The following is a 24,565-nucleotide window of genomic DNA, read 5'->3' as shown; positions in this document are numbered from 1 at the left end:
AACTCCAGCTTGAGTTACACATATCAGACATTCAACTTAGGTCAGCTGCTAAAAAAAAACCTTCAGAGTTCCTTAAGTTCGGACAAAGCCCTTAATGAAAGCCCAGTGAGACTTGGGATGGTTTATCCTTGTAAGCACAAATTATTAATCCTCCATCAAACCTTGTTAAACAAACATTTTAAGGAAAGCAAAGTATTCTTGTTTAATTTTGAAGAGGAATCGCCCACGGCTTAAATGTAACTTAGAGCTGAAGTTTTGTTCTTAAAGAGAAACAGCCTTCCTCTAATGACCTCGAGTTAGCTAAGTTAGCCTCACTTCACTTTGGTTAAATACAACTTTTGAGTTTTAAATTAAACCTTACTGTACAGAGTTGGCCATTGAAGAAGTCCCATTTTTTTCTGCATGTTTACTGAAGTATTCCTGCACTTCGGCTCCATAACCAAGCAGAACTGTAGGGGAAATTAAAGTTTTGCTCTGTTGTTAGCTGACAGAAGGTACAAGGAACGGTCTGGTAACCAATTTGGTTGAGAAACACTACAATATACTGATTTGGCTCCACTATATAACACTATTGTATATAACATAATTGTCTGTGGTACTAAAGCAGGATAAATGTATGAAAAGGGACTTCTGCAATGGCTAGCACCGTATGTGGGAATAGGAAAGCTAGGAACGAGTACCGAATCAAACAAATGAAGGCAGAAGAAAAAACCTTAAAAGAGAGAAGCGTAAAGGTTTACAGTAAATCCCATTATCTCTTTTCCCTGGTTAGCCATGCACACAAATCCAGTCCGACTAACTAAATGCAAGGTTCCTACACATTTAGCATTTCCAAATTCTATACTTTTTTCAGACCTTAATTACTTGAAAGGATTTGAAGATTTTTGCTTGTGTTCAATATGATGTATGCTGATATTGACTGGGCAATATGACTGTCAATAACTGTAATAATGTACAAAATAACAGTTGATTTAGGACAACAAAACATGCAGTCATGTATACTGGAACTAACCCATAGTTTCTCATGCTTTTCCAACCTTTCTGTGTAATTTACAAACTTTTCACGACTGGGAAATGATCAAATTGATTTTCTATACTCCCCTCCTTTGTAGGAACCCTGTGAACGCAAAGACCAACAGCAACGTTTACCAACATAAAGGTTAAGAGACAGTTAAGGGACTGAAGCATGAGTACCAAAGTTGAACAAATAGCAGGTAAAATCACATTGTACCACATGAATGAGTTGATAAAAAATACTTAGGAGGTCTGAGATGCCGTTCCACAATCATCACCGTAGCTTAAGACAACTGTGAACAAGCTTGGCAGGAGGCAAGTTCTCTTCAAAAGAAGAAACTAAAGACAAAGAATTGTAAGTCCAGAACAGTTGTTGGGGATGTCAAAAGAAAATTTTTGTCATTTCCTAAATTGTTGAAATTGAAAAAAAAAGAAAAAAAGTTCAAATTATCTCGAGGGGCGGAATAGAGGAAATGTGGATCTTATGGTCAAACTGCAATAGATCGCACCAATATTTCTCCAACACAGAACAACTCTTTGGAAGTTCTTCTGACATCACATTTCTTGAAGTTTGACGACTTCAGTAGTTTATCCGACATCTCAAGTGACGACCATCAGAAGTCCCAGTGCAGTTTTGTTACTACCTAGAACCTACAGTAAAATGTCCCACTTTCATTTTCTGAGGCGTAACAGTGAAGCACCCAGAGGTTTTACTGACATTTGCAAACTGCTGCAGAAGGCAAAGCACATCCAACTGTCCATCATCTCATGACCAGCTGTTCAGGAGAAACCTCAAAATAGTCTTATTGACATTTTGCCATTCCAACACAATCTTTGAGCTACTTTTTTGTGAAACTCAGCTGCCTTCCTGACATTTCACAAAAGCGCTGCAGAGAACATAAATGCTTGTGAGCTCAGCAGGACCTTCTCAGAAGTTCCGCTGCCGTCGTTTCTTGGCCTCGATGGCGTCGAGGATGGGCTGCCTCTTGGCCTGGTAGCGCTGACGGATCTCCTCAATCTCCTGCTCCATCTGAGGGTCCAGAGAGGCGAGCCGCAGGCGCAGCTCCTCCACCGTCCAGGTACGCATCTACAAACACACACAAAGAGTCCCTCAAACAACGTGTAGGCTGACAGGATTATCCACTGTCCACATACACATAAACTAAACATCTACTTACATTAGTCTGATGTTATTTGACATAGGCAAACCTTTGTCACCCAAGGTGAAATTTCATGGCTAAGTGAATAAAAACAACACATATACAAAAACAATGCCACTGCAACACACAAGCATACACATTTATTTTACTATTATTCATATTTTTGTTTGACATTGATCTTCACATGAGTATAACATAGTGTGCTCTCTTTTTTAACCTTTATTTATGCAGAGAAAAAGTATGCATTCTTCATTCTTCAGCAACGTCCTGCTTTACATTCATACAGTTGAACACATTCACACTGGGAGCTGCCCAGTACAGTCCCAGTCTTCTACTGAACGGCTCCACTAGGGTACTGACCTCCTCTGTTTCACTTATACATATCTTTAGGCGTAAGCTATTGGGTCACTGCCAAGGAGCCAGGCCGGTTTCAGATATCACTTTCCCTACCACAGACTTCTAAGTCAATGGACGCCAATAATATTTCAATATCAGATTCTTGGAAAACAAAGGTCAAGTGAGTATACATTGTATTTTTTGTAGTGATGCCGCGATCGATCGGCCATCAATCGGAATCGGCCGATATACAGTATAAATATGAGATCGGAGAATTCCGATAATGCTTTATAGTCGCCGATTGCAAAAAACGATCGATGACGCAAAACACATGAGCCATGTGCGTTTGTTTACATAATGGTCTGCACTGCTGAACTGGACGACGGTCGAGACCAGAGGTTTGATTCTCTGCCCGAACCCGAGCCGGGTAGGAATTTCCCCTCCATTCCTCGGGCCGGGCCAACTGGTCTCGTGGTCAGAGATATAACGTCTTTTTTTTTTTTTTTTTTTAAATAATTGGTGTGGGGAGTAAGCTATTTGGGGTGACAATCAGAATGTTATATGTATTATAACATTGTAATCTTAAACCTTATGTATCAATCACTGTGATCGATACATATTCACATCTCAGTCAGCAGCGGCACAGCGTCTCCTCCTCTCCTCTGGTGCCGTGCGCACGCAGGCAGGTTGATAACCATGGATCCCGTGCGGAATTCTGAACAGATTTCTGTCATTCAAATTTCTCTGTAATCCGCAATTGTTCATTCCTTGTGTCAATTATGTTTTTATCACCAGTCAATCAAAGGTTACGATTTGAAATGTAAGTGTCGGGTTTTCGCTGCCTATGGCACCACACTCGCTTTGCGAGTCCTTTGCAAGAGGAAGTAGGCTGTTCAGTAAGATCCCGCACGTAATTCTGAACAGATTTTTGTCATGACAACAACTTTAGACAAACAAAATTAGTTTACTTATAAACAGCCAACTTACTAAGAAAATTTTGGTTTTAAACCGGGCTCGGGCCCATAAATGCAGCCAATGGGACGGGCCCATGCCGGGCTCAGACAGAACGTGCACGGGCTCGGTAGGGTTGGGCTTGTTTTTTTGGGCCCGATCTAAGGTCTGGTCGAGACCCTAACAGCGGAGAGGCAACTGAAAAGTCTCATTTCTCTCCCTCTTAAGAACATTCACTTAGGCTATACAAAAACAAAGACTGAAACGGATATATATCTTCGGAGGGTGTCTCCATTTATTTAACTCGACTCAACAACACAAGTGGCAACAGTCTGAGTCTTGGGCTTTGGTTATCTCACTAAATCATGTTGCGCTACCTAGAACGCACATGGTTTTGTTTACATAATGATCAAGTAAATATTGAGGTAGAAAAAAAGAAAATGTGGATACTTTTTAACCAGGACTCAATTTGATGGATGAAATGTATGTAAAATGGAAACTGTTAGACCTATAATACTGCTATACCAGCTGCTATAACAAAACAAAAAAACTATCGGTATGGCCGATCGGTATTGGCAGATATGGCTCATAGACGTTCGCTCATAGATCATTTTTTGTCAGTCAATCAAGAGGAAATTGCACACAAACGGCTCTACCTCTTCAACTGTGCCTGAGAATACTCCCTAACCCTATTGTCATCATCTTGTTTCACATCCAAAACATGGAGCTTAACCATCACTGTAGCGCTGTCCAAATATATATGGAGCTGACTGCATTTCTAGGCTAGCTCAGAGTCTTCTACTCTGCCGGTGGAGCAGATGCCCCAAATTCTGCCACTGGTTTCATGCAATTTACAAGTGACAAATGTTCCACAGTTTATTACCTGTGAGAGATTAGCTACTTACCTAGGTAGCTTGCTAGTAGGGATGGGACAATATGCTTATCTCACAATACGATTTGATATGCAATATGGGGTTCACGATTTGATACAAACACGATACGATGTAATAAATAAAAGTTCAATGACAACAAAGTCTGACTGTGCAGAATTATGTATATTTCAGAGACACAAATCTCTCTAGCAATGGCATTGGCTTACTAGAATGTAAACAATTTAAGAATAATATAATTTGGATGGAGAGCTTGTGAAATTGTGATGGTCAAGCGTCTCATTTGTGATTACTACAGCAGAATAAAATGCAGCGAATATCGCAAATCATTTTTCTTCTCCATGATACATACTGTCACATTTTTGTATTGCAATATATTGCATTTCAATACATTGTCCCATCCCTACTTGCTAGCGCCAAATATTGTTTCTGTGTTAATACCTCACAAAGCCAACAATTAAGGGTGGAAACAAGTAAATGTGTTTTCCACCTTTCATGAGGTTGCAGGTTGCCAACCTCATGAGGATATGAAACTACTAGATATGAAACTACTTAGCTTCATTGCTAACTACTTATCTTCTTCATTGTTAGAATGCTGCACAACTAGAGGATTTGATGAGCCAGGAGCTACAAATCAATAGGTACACAGTCCATTAATGGCCACTTATGGAAAATCTTTACCAAAACCTTAAAATATCTGACGCGCGACAGCAATAACCAAGGTGTCAGGTAAGTGTATTCTATTTTAGTAGCTAGCCTCGGCTGTATCTACTGGCATTTATTCAATCCGTTTCTCTCTCGGTTCGAGGCCTGAGATAGGGACGTGATGCCCGCTTTAGCTTTTCCCCGGGGATTCCCCCTCTCGGCTTTTACCAGCAGCACTCCACTCTAAAGCTATTTATTACCCACAATCAATGGAGCTAAAATAACACTGGCGTCCTAGTCCACTAGACAGATAACCGTGAATAGAGAATGGAAGGTCCTACAACTTGACCACACCAGGGTCAGAGTAAAACACTGCGGACACTCTGGGGGGAAAAAACACCCAACATTTTTGTGGGGCAACTTTCACTCTTTAACCAGCCAGCTAGATTTGTACAAATGAATCCCAATTTACCCTCAGCAATCAATAACGTTCATCTGATCGTTTCTTAAACAGACGGCACACATGATAGCCATGTACCTGCCAAAATACCTGGCAGGGTAAACAACCTAACCAGCCTCAGCCAAAAAGTAGCAGCATTTGGCTGGTGGAGGGAGTTGAATTCCTAAAATGCCTGGGACACTAACTGAGCAAAGTTAGTCTCGTCCTGAGATGCATATTGATTAACTCTATTAGGAGCATCGTCTATTTTTTGTCTTTGTCTCTCCACAAAGAAAACTAGATAACTAGAGAATGGAAAGGTTCAAAATGACTGACAACGGACTAAATGGCAAATATTCAGATTTCTTCTCTAGAAATCTGATACTGAAGTATTAAGGTAAGGTATCTTCCTTCCTCACATGGTAAAAAACGTCCATCTCATTAATGCTTTATTTAAAGAGGTGAGTAACCATGAGCCCATTTGACCAAAACTACAAACCAGCATGGTCTCTAGTACTGTAATGTCTTTCTAAGTTCGGCTGGGGGGTCGATTTGAAAACCGCTGGTCTACTGGGAGTTAAGGTTGGACTGTTAAAACAACTGTCAGGAAACCACACACACACACACACACACACAGAGTTATCTACAATAGGTGCATCAAACGTTGTTCCACACACACACACACACACATACAACTTGCAAATTACGTAATAAGGTGATGGCCTTACGCAGAGCGATTTACAATGAGTGAGCAGGTAGGAGTTCAGTGTCTGGCTCGAGCTACGACACCATTTTGCATGACAAGACAGGAATTGGCGTTTAACCCCCTGTCAAGACCTGTTAGTTACAGACTACGGTTTCAACCTTCAGACGTGATCTGAGAGGAGAGGAAGAAGGGAAAAAATGCGATAGGGAGGGTGGGAGAGGGAGAGAAAAGAAAGAAAAAAGAAAATCAATTATGGAAAGAACTAAGAAAGATATAGGGAGAGGAAAAAATGGAGGAAAGGGGAGAGGAGAGACCGCAGCGAGTGAGGGAGACGGGTCGTTCTAAGTCTGTTTCTCATGCATAATGTAGGTTTGTGCTTTCCCACCAGATGTTCTATGCTGCATTCTCACACCACCAAACTGGCTGAAGTATAAACAATATATGTGGGGTGAGTGTGTGTGTGTGTAAGAAAGAGTGAGAGGATGGGTGAGAGAGAGAAAGAGAGAGGGAGAACGGTAAATATGAGACATGCTTCAAATATAACATTATAACATGTCTCAAATGTTTTTCTATAGGTTATTCAATTACAAAAATCTTAATCCTGAAGTGTGATTGATTGCAGAAACTGAAAAAGTGGGATATGTACATCTAATAATTGTGTTTACCAGAGAAAGTGTAAGGTCGAGAAGAAATGTGCAGGAGTGTGAGGAAATCAGAGAAGCCGTTTAAGGCTAAATTAAACTTAGAAAAAAAAAAAGAAAAGAGAGCAACAAAGAAAAATGTACATGTGCAAACAACAAACCGTCGGAAATACAAAGAGTTTTTCCGATGGTACGCGGACTGTCCTGAATAACTACACAAGACGATATCTACTAGCAGAAACACAGAAATAGCAGAGAGTACGGATCTAAAATTACACACAGTCAGCATGAAGCTGTCAACAAACCGCTTCGAAGTATCATAAACCTTGACAGAAATTTGCTTTTCATCCTCTCATTTAAAAGTCTAATGGAGCACACATCCCCAGAGTGGGATTTGTGAGGTGAAGTGAAATTGACTTGATTCTACTTGAATCTAACCGCCTGCCACTCTTAATGCTTCTGCACCGCACACAGAGATTTTGTACTTCGCTTCCACTGTTTATTTCCGTGAGCTCCTGTTGTGTTTGTGCCATGAGTGTCAGTATGTATTGAGTTACTATGATAGTTGTCAATATGCCTCTGCACCAATGCCACCAAGACCAGTTCCTCTTCATCTACTGGGTGTTTCAGAAGAAGAAGGAATACAAAGTAATTTTATAGTAATGGAAAACAAAGCTGTATAACTTTAGTCATTTTTTATTTATTTAGTCAGTTGTCAAATTTCCAGCCGTGACCTAAAGCGTACCTAGAAACAAGAAAAACATTTAATAATACAGCGAGTATTAATAATGTATATAAAAATGTACAGCTACTTTTGAAACAGTTTGTATCATCCTTGGCGAGTAAAGTGATGCATGAAAACTTAAAGTCACAAGGAAACAGCATTTCATTGGTGTCTTGCTTCTGTAATTCATTCATGCATTTCCAGTTGAAACAGGATGTTGGGGCGGGGACATGATGTGGGGAGGGACTGTTCAAACGTGTTCAAAAGTTCAAAAATGCTTTGCACTTGATATTGAACTGTCACAGAATTTAGTTTCTTCAAAATGAATAAATTCCAGGCACCGGGACGCAACCATGGTGTCTTAGAAAAAGGAGACAGGGTTTTTGGGGGTGAACAGCCAGGGTGAAAATGCACTGCTGTAACATGTTGTCAATCGTGTCACTTTGAAAGTTGGGGAGTTGTAGGTTTTACATGATGGGAGGGGCGGAGGTGGGGGGGTGGGTGTGATGGTATCATTGGTTAGAATGTTTATGCATGTCTACTGGTACAGGATAAAATAACCACTAACAATACTCTGTTTTCCAAGAAGTCATGGAAATAAAAAGGTAAATAATAATAAGAAATACATATATTTTTTGGCATTTATTGTTAAATAGGCATACATTATGATATAGAGAATTAGCTAACAAGGTAAAAAAAAAGAAGTCATTTTTCATTTCATTGTGACTTTAAAGTTTGATGATTCACTTTCAGCTTTACTTAAGCTGAAAGCGTATGTGATCATTTACATGCTGAAAACATTTAATGAACCAAGGGAGTCTAAAAGATGAAAATAGCATTACTTGTAAAAACTGATTCCATAGAAAAATCCTGAGCCAACTTCCTTGTCATGTTTGCACCTGGATGTATTGTGGCAATTCTGACATGTTTTTTTGGATGCACCTTGGCTCAAGCTGGGGGACACACTGATCTTTCAAACGCCTAGTGTAAGGAATCTGGAGAATACTGAAGATTATTTTTTCATTTTACACAAGGCAGCTGAACTGTGTCTTTCTTCATATCTCCTATATACAGAGATTGTGGGTAATATAGATGTAAATGTTCTAGGCAAACCATTCCCAATCTCACTGAGAGAAGAGATTTTCTTCCCCCCCGGACACTAGATACTAGAGCTTCCTACTGACCCAAATCTGTTATCTGTCTGATAGTAATGTGACATGATACACTTACTGAAGATTATGCCCCATGTGTGGTGTGTGATACATCTATTAAATATGACGCAGTGTGTAGGTATCACAGCAATGTTTGATACACCTATTGAAGATGATGCTGTGTGAGAGTGTGTGTGTGTGTGTGAGTGTGTGTGTGTGAGTATGTGTGTGTGTGAGTGTGTGTGTGTGAGTATGTGTGTGTGTGAGTGTAACAATTATTAAAGATCCAGCTGAATGAGAGAGTATATGAGAACCAGGGTCACCCGGCGGTTAACTGTCACTCTCTATAAATGTAACAACCCACGGTAACAACTTCAAATGCACACTGGGACACATATAATCCTCAAAAGGTGCACGTAATACCACACACACACACACACACACACACACACACACACTCTCTGATGCACTCACATCATCAAAGGCAGATACAGAGCAGCACATGCACAGAATCTTCACAAGGTGCACATAACACCACTGTACGTACACACACACACACACCTTTGTTCTTTTACAGTGGCACACTTAGAGTTATGATAATATATATATGATATACTGATACAGCTATCGTAGAATACAACTTTTCACGGCATACAACTACTGCTCCATCCCCAAGAAGAATTGCTTGAAAAATCTAATTTTGTCCTTTTAAAATCATTATAAGTTGCAAGAAACGGTTGCCCAGTTGTTTGAGAGACAAAGTTTTTGCATTACAATATTCCTTTTCAGTTTCCACTGCATAACTAATGAGGAATGGGCGGTAAGATGCTCTGGTGGTTAAGGAAGCCGCCTCGTAACTGAAAGGTCACACATTCAATCCCAGCAGCAGCCATTTGTCCTGTTGAAGTGTCCAAGACACAGACACCTTTCTTCCTCACTCACGTTAAGCTGCTCTCCATTAAAACATCAGCTAAATGCCCTAAATGTTTATTTGCACTCTGGAGCGTTTACTCCTTTAGCTGTGTTCATTAGGGCAGGTGAGAACGATGCCACTCAGGTGGCACCAAATAACGGCACCAAGGCACCTCAAAGTGCATCTTGGTCCTCTTCCAAGAGAACTGCGGTGCGATTCGTTAGGAGTGAGAATGTAATCTGAATCAACTACAGGCAACGACCCCAAAATGCAAGGTTTTATGGGTAAAAGGAGACGGATGTTGACATCTGATAGCCAGTGCCTCATGTTCTGCATTAATCTAAGAGTGGACATACAGCACAAAAAAAATCTTCCACTGCATTGTGAAATAAATAAGACCTTTCTTAATACTCTTTAAGACTGTACATTTACATATTTGATGACTTCTTCAGACTTTTTAAGGACCTGCAGATACCCTGACATACACAAACATTCTGCATCTGACTAAATCAACACATGCAAGTCTGTAGTGGTCAGTAGTTTACAGTTATCTATGTTGTGCTTACTTCCTCCACAAACTGTGACTGACACACACACACACACACACACACCATGCTTCTAACTCACCGCTTCGAGGTCTCCTTCGGCAGGCAGTTTGCGGTTGTCTGCGTTGTTCTCTCCTCCTCCTCTTCCTCCTCCGTCATTATGACTATTGGCCTCCTTCTCCTGCTGCTCAAAGTACTCCAGGAAGGAAGGCTTGGCTGGCTGCATCGTCTCATCTCTCCCTGAAAAACACACAATCAGAGTAAGATTCAGAATCAGTTTATTCACCAAGTGCAGCAAATGCACAGGAATTTGTCTTGATCCCGGTGCAGGACCATACTGACAGCTAACGAAGTGACAGAAGTGCATCCTAGCACACATGGAACTCAGTATAAGAGGACAGTGCCGGACAGTGGATTACACATATCTCTGTACATATACACATACAATAATTTATTTCTAACAATATACAGACTGGAATTTGGGTAGATTCACGCGAGTCCTTAACCCATCGTAACTCAAATTACAGGTTTGATATTATTGTATTATTTTATGTACGTATTTTATATTATTTTATGTACGTATTTTATATTATTTTATGTACGTATTTTATGCTATGTATGACCCTATGTGCCCCCCCCCCCCCCCCCCTTGCACCGTTTGGTGGTGAAGCCGTAGCCCTTCTCGTTACATATGTGCCCGCACATTGTGTTAATGACAATAAATTGAATTGAATTGAATTGTTTCGCTCTAGAATCAAAACATTAGAATTGTAAAGAAACCTTTTACAGCCCTAAAATACATGCAGAACTTGTGTTCAGCTCTCGCATTCTGTCAATCCTTGTTGTTAACGCTCAGACAACAAAGTTCAGTGTCAAAAAATATCTCAACCATAGACTGTAAAAAAAAGATGGACACAGTGAGTGTGACGTCACCCATAGGTTTCTGAAGGGCCGTTTTGAAGCCTGGAGATTATGTTTACGGTCGCCACCATGTTGACATTTTTTGGAGCCAGAGCAGCCAAAGCGAGGCCGAGGGTGGAGCCAAGGTGGAGGGGGTGGAGTTTGGGTTGTCTGCAGCGTCGCAGCACCGCCTACTATTGGCCCATAATCGGCGACCTGTCAATCACTAGGAAACCAACCCCGTTTTATATCCATTATATCCCGTTAATGACTCAATTATTTTGAAAATCACCATAAGGACACACATTAGAAGAAGTGAAATTAGCTACTGAGACCATAACCTCTTGTCAAAAAAATGTATAGACTTGAGAAGTTGGGTTGTGGTCTCATTGACTCGCATGGAGTTGGGCGGTTTGGAGTCTTTTTGGAGCCTCTAGTGGACGTTAGAGGAACTGCTGCTGCTACACTTCAGGATTGGCTTCAAAATTCACCTGCGGTTTTGGCCGCTTGGTCTTAACTCCAGACAGAGACATTGGGGAAGTAGGGAAACCGCCCTTCAACCAAAGGACCTGGGTTCAAGTCCTCATGTCAGCAAGCATCTGTCCTGCTGGAGTGTCCTTGAGCGATTCAGTGAATCCCAGACAGCTACAGGAGTGCTGCACTGACCTCCCTGCGGTGTGGGTAGGCAAAAGGATAATTTCCCCTTCAGTGATCAGTGGGGTCATAAGTAAGATTTTTACTGCCCATTAGCAGGAAATTACCATAATATATCTGCAGGGATTTGATACGGTTGCTGATCAATACTAATGACTCAATGATTACTTGGCCAGGTTCTGAGATTTCTGGCTTTCAAAATTCACTTACAACAGTTGAGAAAGAAAAGGCATCAGGGGCCTCATGGCAGTTCTAGTCTACAAGACTAGAAATACAAGGCTATGACATGCAACAGGGGCTGTGAGTCAGATTTGAATGCACTATATGCTCTTTAGCCCACTGAGGCACCAGGACAACCTTTACAGCCAGTTTAGTAGTCAACAGCATGGTTTGGCTGGCGGCTTCATCTTTTATCTCCCTAAAATATGGCCTTATGAATAATGGTAGCACATTTTCAAAATTAACAGTTATTTATAATGACCTTTCATTAACAAAATTTATAACGGTGCTTCATTTTATTTAATTCACAGAGGTGTTAAACTTCAGGAACTACAGCAAGACCGACTTGTCTCTCACTAAGCAATACCATCATTCATAATGTCAGTTTACTTCATTTTCATAATTAACAAAATGTATACTGGCTGCAGCTCACCTCTTTTCATAATTAATAATATTTATAATGCTGGTTCACCACATTTGCATAATTAACAGCAACATTTACAGTGTCACTTCATTTAGGCCCAATCCACTGAGGCTCTAAGCTGCTGGAGTGAAAGTCTTGGCTGCTTGCGTTCTCTCATCTTGCCCAGAAAAAAAAAAACTAATTTTAAGAAGTGGCAGTTTACTTTGTTTTCATAATTACAAAACACTGAAGCCACAATACTAATGTATTGTGGCTTCAGTGTTTTGTCTCTGCCTAAAGGAAAACACCAACATCATTTAGTATAAAATAAACATAAATTCATAATTAAATTACATGACAACAACGATGGCTTTTAGTCACTTAGTCCTGTCTCTCTCTCTAATAAAACAAAACAAAACAAGCACGCAATCTGTTACAAGCTGTGATCAGTTTGGCGCTTGTTAAATTGACTCACCTGGGATTTGAACTCGGGTCTTTGGGTGGCGAACTTAGCGTACGCTTTACCAACAGAGCTAAACTGAAAACAGCATTTAAAACAGCGGTCCATACTTTTTATGAGCAATATTTTGGAAAATGAAAATGTACACAGCCTGCTGCTTTGTGGAGCCTGCTCTTGTCTGCATTTCAGTTTAAATTTATTTTCACAATGATAAAACATAGAAATGGAGTACAGTGATAAAATACGATGATTAAGAAAACACAGAAGGAACAGATGCAATCAACAATCTGTGCAGCTGCGATAAAAAGCATAATGGGGCTTATAAAAAAAACATCTCACCCAAAAACAATCCCCACTGCACCAGACAACAGAAGCAACATGGTGGAAAATAGCAGAACAACAATAAGATCCATAAAATGATAAAGGATGAGTGGGAAATGAGTGGGAGGGTATATGTGTGCATGTGTGTGTGAAAGAAAGAGTTAGTGTGTTAGAGTGTGTTAGTGTGCGTGCATGCATGCATGGAGAAGGCAACGAGAGAGAGAGAGACAGAGAGAGAGAGAGAGAGAGAGAGACAGAGAGAGAGACAGAGAGAGAGAGAGAGAGAGAGAGAGACAGAGAGTGAGAGTGTGAATTAGTGTGTGGAGTTTCTGGGATGAGACTGAGGCAGTTTGGTTCATAAGACAAGTCCTTGTCTGCATTCCTAATTTTACCCAGGGGAGGCAATAAGTAGAGTAAAGCAACCAGTGCATCAGTATAGCTCAGTATTTGATGCATGGCTTTAATAAGCTGCTGTGGTGTTTGCTATAGTGGCTGAAGTGGGGAGTCTCACTGTGCTCACATAAGGCCATACTGTAAATGGTGTGCGAAGAATTGCTCTATCTAATAACAATTAACATCCTTAAATTTCTGTAATATTACATTATTCAACTCATAGACCATTGTTCATTTGTATCATGCTGATTACTTCGAGATTATTAAAAGATTTACAGCAGTCTTGTATTTGTGTTTTGCTATTTTGTTATCATGGTATAACAACTATATCTTATTTACCGACTAGTTCAAAGGTCATATGAATGAAAATACAGCCTAATAATTGGAATGTCAGGATTGTGACTGTTGGAAGTAAGCTGTAATGATCAAAGGCTACGTACACTCTGGCAGAATTTGGTAGCGACAACCAAATTTATGAATGAGAGTGAATTTGCATGTACGGCTCACACTACTCGAACTAAACGAATCCGCACTCAAATTCAGTAGTCAATACCTGAATTTTTTCCAGGTAGTGAGTTCGGTTGTAGAATGTTATTGTTGTCTTACTCTGCATTCAGACCGCTACTAAACACACTGCCAAACATACTGTCCCTCTAAATGCCAATTTGAACAAAGTTTTACCAGCTGTAGCGGCAATAGTCCTGTAGTTACTGCATATGTGGGACATTGTACACACTGGACACACTAATTCATAATTAGCTTCTGATGGGCGATGGCTACAGCTGAACTTTTGGATGGAAACTTTTCCATGTCAAACAACAAGGAAAGAAGGCGGCTGTTGTCAACATCTGATATTTAACTGGTGTTCAAACCAGGGTAGGAATTTCACGGCGGCCACGACGGCCATGGCCGTCGTTGCCCCTCACTCTGGCCGTGATGCCCGTACGCCCCTACGGCCACCATGGCGTTTGTGCCCTGGTACTGTCAGAGTCAGAGGAATAGAATGGTGTAAGGCTCATTGGTGTCAGTACTTCGATACAGCCACCAGATGGTGACGAAGAGCCAGAGCTCCCACCATAGAGCTCCAGACTGTCTGGACTGAAATGGCTGGTGAAAATCCCCGGAAGATCACTATGAGTCAGAAACAACTCACGGTAGAAGAACTTATGGTAGAAACGTGAGTAACTAAACTCTGCCGTTTTTGGCGAAAATAACATAAGCCTTGGTGAAATATTTTGGCAAGAACATTTTTGTCAGTGTGACTTAAAATGTGAAGTTTGACTGCTACGTTTCCCTGGAAATGGCGGACGTTGTATCATTCCAATCGTGGTGCGTTTAGGGTCATTGGAAAGCTCGGAATTTCTAGTTTCCAGCGATACCAAGCAAGCATGTTATTGTAGACTGACGAGAAAATTATCCCAGATCTTTTGATCACAACTTGCTCTTATATTTACGAAGTTTATATTTGTACAACTTTATTGTTAAAATACTTCGTAATAAGACATAGTTTGGACAAGATACAACATACATTACGGATTCTGAAAGCTGAAGACCCCATGTTTTCAAAACAGTATAACATTCATATCTTCTATAAATAGACCATCTTCCATTGCAATTTTTCGTAACTACGCCATGGGGGTGGATCCGGTAACGTTACCGGGTCCGTCGGGCTTAACAGGATATTTATAGGCTCCAAATCCTCTTATTTCACTCAATGGCCTTTGTGCCCTGGCATGTGGCCTTTGTGCCCTAAAAAAAATTGTGACACCAAAGGCCAAATGGCCTTGCCCCTAAAATGACGAAATTCCAAGCCTGGTTCAAACATGAATGGACTTCAGGTGGTTAGTTACTAGAGATGCTGGTGGTGTGTGTGCAGGGTTAGGGCTGATACTGATGATTTCTGATGGGACACAAAGTTGTTGACTCATCTTTCCGCACTCCTAGCATCTCCTAGCTGACCTCACTTGTGGCTCGATGAGAATTCCTTCCCGCTTTGATTTCCTTCAAGTACAAAGGCAATTTATTGAATGGGGTTCTCATGATAGGCAAAGAATGAATAGCTCTGAGTTTATTCTCGATACCTGCTGCCAGGTGACTCTGCACTTAATTAAGCTGCCGAGTGCAGCGACCTTGGGAAAGTCAGTGTGTATTTAAAGAAACCAGCCAGTTCTCCCAATATGGACGTTATCCCTACATAATCATAATAATGAAAGAAGGTAAAACATCTTCTTCCAATGAAAATATCCTCACGTCAGTTTTCTTTTACCTCTCGATCGAGGCCAAACTAGAGGCAGCAGGGGAACGTGAAGAGAATAGATTACCTGTTACAGGTGATGGGAAGGGAGGAGAATTGGGATTATGTTCTGGTCCAAAATGTCTGTCTTTACATGCCCAAAGACTTGTAAAAAGCCATGATCTGCAGTCACTTTGTTGTAGTTTATAGTCTTGTGTTGTTGGGTAGTTTCAGCCAAGCACAATCTGATTGGCCATAGATTCGTTCCAACTGTGCTTCAAATTCCCATAAACTGTGACCTGCTGTGCTTTGTTGGTTGCTATGCCAACTCATGTGGTCACCAAGGAGCTAGTACGCAGTCTCTTGTTTTCTGCTTTTTTTTTTTTTATAGTTATGTATGCACCTTACATTCAGAGTTTCAGTCACAAGTGTTGGTAATTGTTGTATAAAAGCTGTACTACCACCAAGAGTGATCTTTACTGTGATGATTATTATTCTTCCTTATTATTATTGCGATAATTGCGTCACCGCCCTAGACCGCCCTCTTTGGTATTACTGCGATATTATCTGTGTATGGAAAATGTACAAGTGAACACAATCATATAATTCATCTAAGATCTTGAGAATCTCCCAGTTACTGACAGAAGAAAGTTACCCTGTTCCTTTTTTAAGTTACTTTGTCTGTTATGTAACTCAGTTTAGGAAGTGTTAACCAGCCTCTGCTCAAGATGCTCTTTCTAAAAAGTGCAAAGTATTAGACTGTGAAGTACTGTAATGTTCTCAGACGCCATGTGAGGTTTTGAAACATGATTTTTTACTTGAAATCTACCTTAAGACATCGCTCTAAGACAGTAATGCGTGCAGAATAATTAGTAGAGGAGACAAGCATTCTGAATACTTTGAAAAACATTAGGAACACTTGATCTGTTTGAATTTACAAGGTATCTATCCACTTTTAATACCGTTTGAATTTTTTGTAATATACATAATGCGCACCTCAAATAGCTCAAATTTTTCAAATGTTAATGAAATACATTTTGAAACACAACCGCCTCTTCTCAGTCTGGCCTGAATCCCATCTCTGAGAGAGAGACATGACTTACAATTGGTAAGGAAACACATCTATAATTTACCTCACCATGCTGGGGTGAAACCATACTGATAAAAACACAGAGAAAAACAGCTGGTGAGATGACAGACTGAGACTACTGGGTGAAGGGAAGGAGAAAGGGAAGGAATATGAGAGGAGCAGAAAGGTGGAGAGAGGGGATACATGAAGACTTTTTTTTTTTTTACCTTTTCCCAGCCTACATGAGGATTTTCTATTTTGTATTTCCACAGCATTTCTGCTTTATTAGTATACAGTGGAGAGAGACAAGAAAGATGAGGGAGAGGATGGGTGGCATGTACCAAAGGTCATGAGGTGGATTCAAACTTGAGCCGTCACCACAACCGCACATCTTCTTCCAATGAAAACATCCTCACGTCAGTTTTCTTTTACCTCTTTTTCCATCATCCTGACAAAAGATGGTTCAGACTATCTGATGAGGGTATCGAGGCCAAACTAGAGGCAGCAGGGGAACGTGAAGAGAATAGATTACCTGTTACAGGTGATGGGAAGGGAGGAGAATTGGGATTATGTTCTGGTCCAAAATGTCTGTCTTTACATGCCCAAACAACTTTTCCTTTACCTCCCTCATTTTTACCGCGCTTTTTTCCATTGCTCATGTCCCTCATCATGAATATATTTCATATCTATCCTGCATTTTGGCTGCAATGGCCACTGCTGCACATTCTACTCCTAAATATAGTGCAGTAACACAAAACAGTAATATATGGTAACGCAAAGCCTTCGCCTCCAAAATGTGAACAACTCCTTTTGGGTGTGAAACACTGTTGAAGCAGCAGATTCACTGCTGTATACAGTATAACATGTGACTTCTATAAAGGCTTCATCTGTAGATTTTACTAGCAGTGCTGGAGAGAAAAGCAAGGAGCTGACGGTGTCATTACAGGAAGCAACATGCACAGAGATGATTTTATAGCAATCTAATAAATACTTTTAATAGTTAGCCAAAACAAACCACTGCATATACACTGCAGGGTTCGGTAACAAGGATTGCCTGATGGCCCGGGGCCAGTAAGACACTCACTTGGGCCAGTTGATTAGACTAGTGCCTGAAAAAACAAGTTTCTGGTCGTACTGTTTCTCACCCGCTGATAAGCCTGTTATTTCTGCCTCTGCTACACCCACTCTCCTCTCTGTTGTGCCTTTTCTGACCCATCAGTTTGGACGCCACCTCAGAGTTAGTATGTGTGGAACAGACATGGTGACAAATTAATTGAATTACAAAGCAAAAAGTAAAAACCTGCTTCCTTGTTTCCTTGGGTTGAAAATGATGATCAATCCCGTACCGTACTCATTTATAAGAACCAACAATTACCGAAAACACACACTCAACGCCCATGACAAGAGCTGGCAGCACCTAGCACGTCTATGGTGGCAAAGCGGCTAGCTGAAATCACCAATCTCTGGAGTTACGTTTTCATCTGACAAAAGCGATAAATGCAACTTGATGGATGTGTTTATCCAAAGAAACTTAGAGTACCATTGAGCTCATTTAATTTTGATAAAGGCCTCAGTAGGATTGGAAGCCGTGGCAGTGCTAGTGCCTTGGTCTTCCCACTGAGCTACACAGGTAGTGGAACCTCTAAACTCGGCTACACACACACCGATTTTAGCTGGAGTGGACTCCAGAGAGGACCGTCGCCTGCTCTTGCAACTTCCCAAAACAAAATAAAACTTTAATAAAAGAAGAGAGAATTCCAGCCATCTCAACTCAGCAGACACAGAAAGCAATTAAATCTTTATAACCAAAACCTTGCAAAGAGAGTGATAGGCTAGTATTCACTTTACCGCTGGCAGCTGTTGTAAGTTGCTCTGTAAGAATGCGTAAGCTAAATGTAGAGCGTAATTGCTAACTTACATCCATTTATTCACAAAGCAAAGCATTTCAAGGTTGGAGAACATTGTGAAGCTACAGGGAGATGGAGTAGTCAATCTATCTGATTCATCTAACTCAACATAATGGTTCCATCTAAATGCATTTAAAACAACAATGGTGAAATCTGGATGTCAGCTGCTGTTTATATGTATGTGAGAGACAGCAAGACAGATAGAAAAAGTGTGGAAGAAGGAATCAATGACAATGCTGCATCCACCTTACGGCGCGTGTGTGTGTGTGTGTGTGTGTGTGTGTGTGTGTGTGTGTGTGTGTGTGTGTGTGTGTGTGTGTGTGTATGACTGGGGGACAGAGCAGTGGCAGAAGAACAAATCTGCACACATTGACTGCATGTATAAACTCGCTTTTATTTGTGTAGCCTACATTTTATGTAAACGTAATAAGTTGATTTTACTTTTGTAATCTGTGATATTAAATGCATTTCAGGACTGAGTGTTGTAATTTACTGTTTTGATGTAGCCACTTTCCCTCAATCTGCCTCATCTACTTCTACTTATCAGTGATTTCCTACATTTCCCAGAATTCCTTTCAACAGCCCCCAGAGAACGGGTGTGAACTTGCTGCATTCAGTTGTGGATTATACATGTGGGTGGAGAGAGCGATAGTGATAGCGATAACAATGGCATAGCAATAGCAAGAGAGTGAGTTTTTCCAGTTGAGAAAAAGTGAAAGTCTGTGTCCCGTGGTAAAAACACAACATGTCTTGTGGCTGCATTGCATTCTGGTCTATTAAGGCTACTGTGGGTGGAGAAATTGGTCTCTCTGCCTCTTCTGTGATGGATTTCTCCCTGAATGACTATTGAACATCGGTGCAAAATGGCGGCTCTAGAAAGAAGCCCTCGCTCTTTGATTCTGGGGGACTGACACCAAAACCTGACGTTTACCGTTGATGTAGCTGTGCTGGATATATCTTGAAAATAACCCAGCCACTTAGGGAAGACAAAAAATACACTAAACAACAAATTGGGCCCAGAAATGCAAAGTACATCGCCAATAGCTGTTTTTAAAAGTGTTAAAGTATTTCTAGGATGGATTTTTCCTTTAGGATCCATGAGTGCTTTGGCAACACAAGTATACTTGTCATGTTAATAAAGCCCTTCTGATTGTGAATGAGTTAGAGAAATAGTGCTGAAGACTAGACTGAGAGATAAGTGAGAAAGAGAGCAAGATGGCTAACATGCATTCTAGTGTGTGCATGTAAGTGTGGGATGGAGGCTAATCAGTGCAAATGAAAAGGCTTTTTATTGTTCAGCACCATTAGGAAAGATCAATATCTGATCTAATATCTTATCCTGGTCCTCAGGGCCCCTTCAGCATCAGACCATGGCCATTAGCTCAGCACAGACACACACACACACACACACACACACACACACACAATGAAGATGCACTTACATAAAACACACACACATGCGGACACACACACATAACCTTGAACAAAAATGCACAGACAAACATGCATACACTCAAATGCACAAGCAAAAAGGACGCAGCAGGAATACATATGCAGACACGCACACATGCACACAGACACACACACACACACACACACACACAGCTGAAGGATATTGGAGTGCTAATGTAATTATAAAGTCTAAATGTTCCTGTGTTAATGTGGTTTTAACTTCCAGCAGTAGAGATCCATACTAACTCAATAGCAGGACATTAGACAGGAGACAGTGGTGTGTGTGTGTGTGTATGTTTAGGTGAATGTGTGTCTAAGATATATATGTTGCCACTGAGTGTGAGTGTCTATGTGTGCAAGCTAATGGCTCAAATGATTGTGTGTGTATGTGTGTATATATGTTAATAGCTGCACACGCGTGTATATTTCTATGTGTTCACATTAGTCTCAAATATGAGGGGGTCTAGTGTCTCTAATGTACATAGTGTGTATGTGTATGTGCGTGTGTGTGTGAATGTGTGTGTGTGAGAGAATGTTTATGTGTGTGGGTTAATGTCTCAAATATATGTGTGTGTAATCTAGTGTCTCTAATGTATATATTGTGTATGTGTGTGTGTGTGTGTGTGTAAGGTGTCTGAGTTATAGCGTCTTCACTCTGTTTCTGCATGTATTTGAGCTAGCATCCCGTGTGTGTGTGTGTGTGTGTGTGTGTGTGTGTGTGTGTTTTAATCAGCTCCATTAATCAGCCAGCGGTGTTGAGCAGACCCATACACTGTTCCACTGCAGACGGCTCATTACTGTGTGGCTCAATTCCCATTACTGCTGAGGATTTTGACCACTCCAACACAGCGCTGCAGGGTGGGAAGTCACCAGCAGCCACCAGCCAAAATGCTGCTAAACTTTTTGTTGCTGCTGAAACTCATTCGATGTGGTTAGCAGTTGTAATAGTACAACATACATTTTTCGTTGCAGCTTTGTTTTCCATCATGAAAACTTTACAGAGAGCAAAGTAGAATAAGAACACTAGCGCTTTTTAGATAATAAATAAATACACACATAAAACACACAAACTCAACTCCATCTAGTGTCTCATTGGGGCTAATTCTGTGCGTACGTCCCCACAGACACATGAAAGCACCCACAACTAGGGATGGGTATCGTTTACATTTTTTCCGATACCGGTGCTGAAACGATACTTTTAAAACGGTACCGGTGCCTAAACGGTGCCTGAACCGATACCTTTTTTAATATAAAACACAAATAACAACATTAAAGAACGTCTTTTTATGAATTAAAATTACCTATATGAAATAAATTACCTATTTGTCCTAAATTGCTTTTCATGTACTTTCCATGTTACATATTAACAAACTGACAGTTTGTATGAACCGGAAGTTATTGGTAGTGAAAATGTTTCGACCCACCTCTTCTTTTATCTTATTGGCGAAGCGACCAAAATGTCACATTGACGAGCGCCGCTGCTGTTTGGCTTTCGACCAAAAGTTGGAATGCGCAAGACGAGTTGCACGGAAAGCGGCAGGTGCGTCATACCAGAGGAATATAGTGGATTTCAAGCGGTGCGCTCCAAACGATAACGTTAGTGAAGGCGCGTGCAGAGGTTTCGGATCATCAGAGGGCGGATATTTCAATCGGCAGCTCAGACATTGTACCGAAATGAGCGGTGCTATTCGGTCCGGTAGGTACCGTTCGTATAGGAACCGGTGCCATATTGGTACCAGGTTTCGGTACCCTACCCTACCCACAACTCTTATTGAGGCGCTTCATCCCAAGCACCCAATAAATCCAATACATGTGAAATCTGCAGTGCAAAGCAACTGAAACAGAATGATGCAGTGCTCACGGCTTCTCTCACATGAAATAAATGAACTTCCAGTGGAGATTAATGCATTCAATGCATCAAATGTGATTATATAAGTTTGTCTACTCCGCCAGCCACTTCGACTGGTTCCCACCAATTATCTACAGGTTGTTTTCAATTCTAAAAATCATTATTTGACGAGTAAAACAGCGGCAAAATTTTGGTATCCATCAGCCTTTTTTTTTACATATTTTTTTATGGTATTTCTGTTTTTTTACTAGACGGTACAGTTGAGAGAGACAGGAAAGGGGGAAGAGAGAGGGAGATGACATAATACAATAGGACGTTGCAGTTACATGGTATGTGCCTTAGACCACCAGGACACCCCCATAAGTGGATGCACTATTGTCCAACACACATTACACACATGCAAGCACACACAAACATAAATGCTCGCAAGCACAAATGGGCGAGCTCAAACATACACATCCCAATACCTGTCGGCAGATCACACACACATATATATACGTATATAGTGATCCTCCAGGTCACAGGAAGACAGTCAGGGACCCCAGGTCAGAGTCATGGTGTGACTGTGCCCTCTAGTGGATGTGAAGGAAGCATCACTCTGTTTCAGCAGCTACCTGCCTCAACATCCAGCTTCCAATGGTTCACAGTGTAGAAGACCAAGGGCAAGCAACTATGGGCAACTATGGGGAAAGTGTTTCTCGTTCCCTGCTCTAGCAGTAATGCCTTATGTTGAATTGGTTTATTGTAATTTATAAAGATAAAAGGAGGTCAGCTCACATTGTACAAATAGCAGCAGAAAGCTGAATAAAAACTACAAATTTACTTTAGATAAATAAAGCAGAAACAAGAATCAAGGTTAAAAAGCATAAGCATTAGCATGGGAGAAGCGTTCAGTTAAGGAGCCTGGTCATACAGGAGATATCACTACTGCCGTAGTGTTCAGTTCTACAATGGACCAGGTCTAGTTTCATCGACAACCGGGTTTGACGGCAGCTTATTGCTGTTCATTCTCTTGTCCCGTTGTATATACTAATGAGTAAGATCCTTAAAATTCCATAGCATACTAAAATTCAGTGGTCAAAACTTCCAAAATGTCTAAAAACATAATAATCTAAGAGCTCAGTTGATTACATGCGGCTGCCACCCTGCTACTGACTGTGGCCATGGCTTCCCCTTCCTTGCTGATTTTGAAAACACATTGCATCACAAACATAACGACAGGTTTCACAGGTTTTTTGTCTCTCAGCAGTAAACGTGTTCACAATAGACAATTAAATAGGTACACATTATTATCATTCATATGAATTTGTAGTATAACACTTCTGCCTCACCTCACTGTAAATTCACTCATTTGCTATTGGCAGTTTGTGATCCCCACACACTACAGGACTTCAGGATCATGTTTGACATGATGGGAGCGGCTTACATCAGTCAGTGTGTGAGTCGATCGGGTGGTTATGACTGAATCTGACTCCTCACATTACCAGACAATCTTTGTTGACCATTGTTCCTGACTAAGCGTCCGATCTGAATTCCCCCTCCCAATTAAATCTCACACCAATAAATCTGGTGTGAATCGGCCTGATAATCCACCAGCAACTTTTTTTTTTATAGTGCCAGCATGTTCCTCATCAGTTCATTCCTTACACTCTGTCTAACTCTCTCTCGCTGTATGTACAATGCCTCTATTTCACTTTTCAGTGAAGTGCCAGCCTCTTCCTCATCCTCTTTGTCAGAGTTGATTACCCCTCTTCTAAGCTCTTTGTATGTGTACATGTATATTTATTTGAAGATTCGTGATGATAAATGATTGACACACATTTTGTTAACAAAGACTGATACGCAACCACCATATGTGTGTGTACTTACTTTTCATAGTACCAGCTTCTTCCTCATCCTCGTCGTCAGAGTTGATGACCATGGTGCCCAGGTGTGACTCCATGGTCCCTGTGTCTCCGTGTGCGATCATGGTGTGCGCCGTACCGCCTAACGACTCTGCTAACGAGCCAGCTGCCCGGATGGTTCCTGAGTCGCCCGTCCCCGCCCGCACCATGGTGCCCTGGTCAACCTCATCCTCATCCTGGAAGACATACAGAGAGTAAAGCCTTATTTCAAGTGGATTCATTTTACTGGGGGGAGGTCCTGTAACTGTAATTATTACCAACAGCATATGTCATTTTAACTAACTAAGTCCATCATTTTACAAGCCTAGAAAGTAAAAAACATCCACAGCAAATTAACTAAATGAACAGACCTGCCTCTTTTACCTATGGTTATTTGCCTTGTAAAAAAGTTTCATCAGGTAAAGTTATCTAGCCCATATAGAAAACCCCCCCAATATGTTGCAGTTCAGTTGACATTTTATGGTAGGAGAAGTCTGCTTTTTCATCAACCTGGAGGTGCTCAAACAAACTTTGTCCTAGGCTCAACTTCAGCCCCTTGGCCACTACAGATGTATTATAGATATGATAGCCAAAAACTAATGCCATCTAAACAGGGCTTAAGAGAGAAAAAACAGAAAGAAACTGTGAAGAGAGACTAAAAAAGATACATAAGATACATCTAAAGACCAATTACAGTATCTAGAGAC

At 40.9% G+C, this 24,565-nt stretch overlaps 1 protein-coding gene across 1 annotated transcript in view; it reads right to left on the bottom strand.

Annotated features, from left to right (window-relative positions):
• Positions 1–713: 713 nt before the first annotated feature.
• The window catches only part of LOC139915088 (serine/threonine-protein kinase 4-like), a 36,048-nt gene continuing 12,196 nt past the window's right edge, over positions 714–24,565 (bottom strand). Inside the window, exons 9-11 of the mRNA XM_071903589.2 lie at positions 23,845–24,055; positions 10,198–10,355; positions 714–2,101 (exon numbers count right to left, since the gene is read on the bottom strand). Coding sequence (XP_071759690.1) covers positions 1,943–2,101; positions 10,198–10,355; positions 23,845–24,055 — 528 coding nt within the window. The 3' untranslated portion in view covers positions 714–1,942. The remainder of the gene's footprint in view (positions 2,102–10,197; positions 10,356–23,844; positions 24,056–24,565) is intronic.

The sequence above is a fragment of the Centroberyx gerrardi genome, chromosome 5, assembly GCF_048128805.1.
Source record: "Centroberyx gerrardi isolate f3 chromosome 5, fCenGer3.hap1.cur.20231027, whole genome shotgun sequence".
Classification (NCBI taxonomy): domain Eukaryota; kingdom Metazoa; phylum Chordata; class Actinopteri; order Beryciformes; family Berycidae; genus Centroberyx; species Centroberyx gerrardi.
This window is presented reverse-complemented; position numbering and strand designations above follow the sequence as displayed.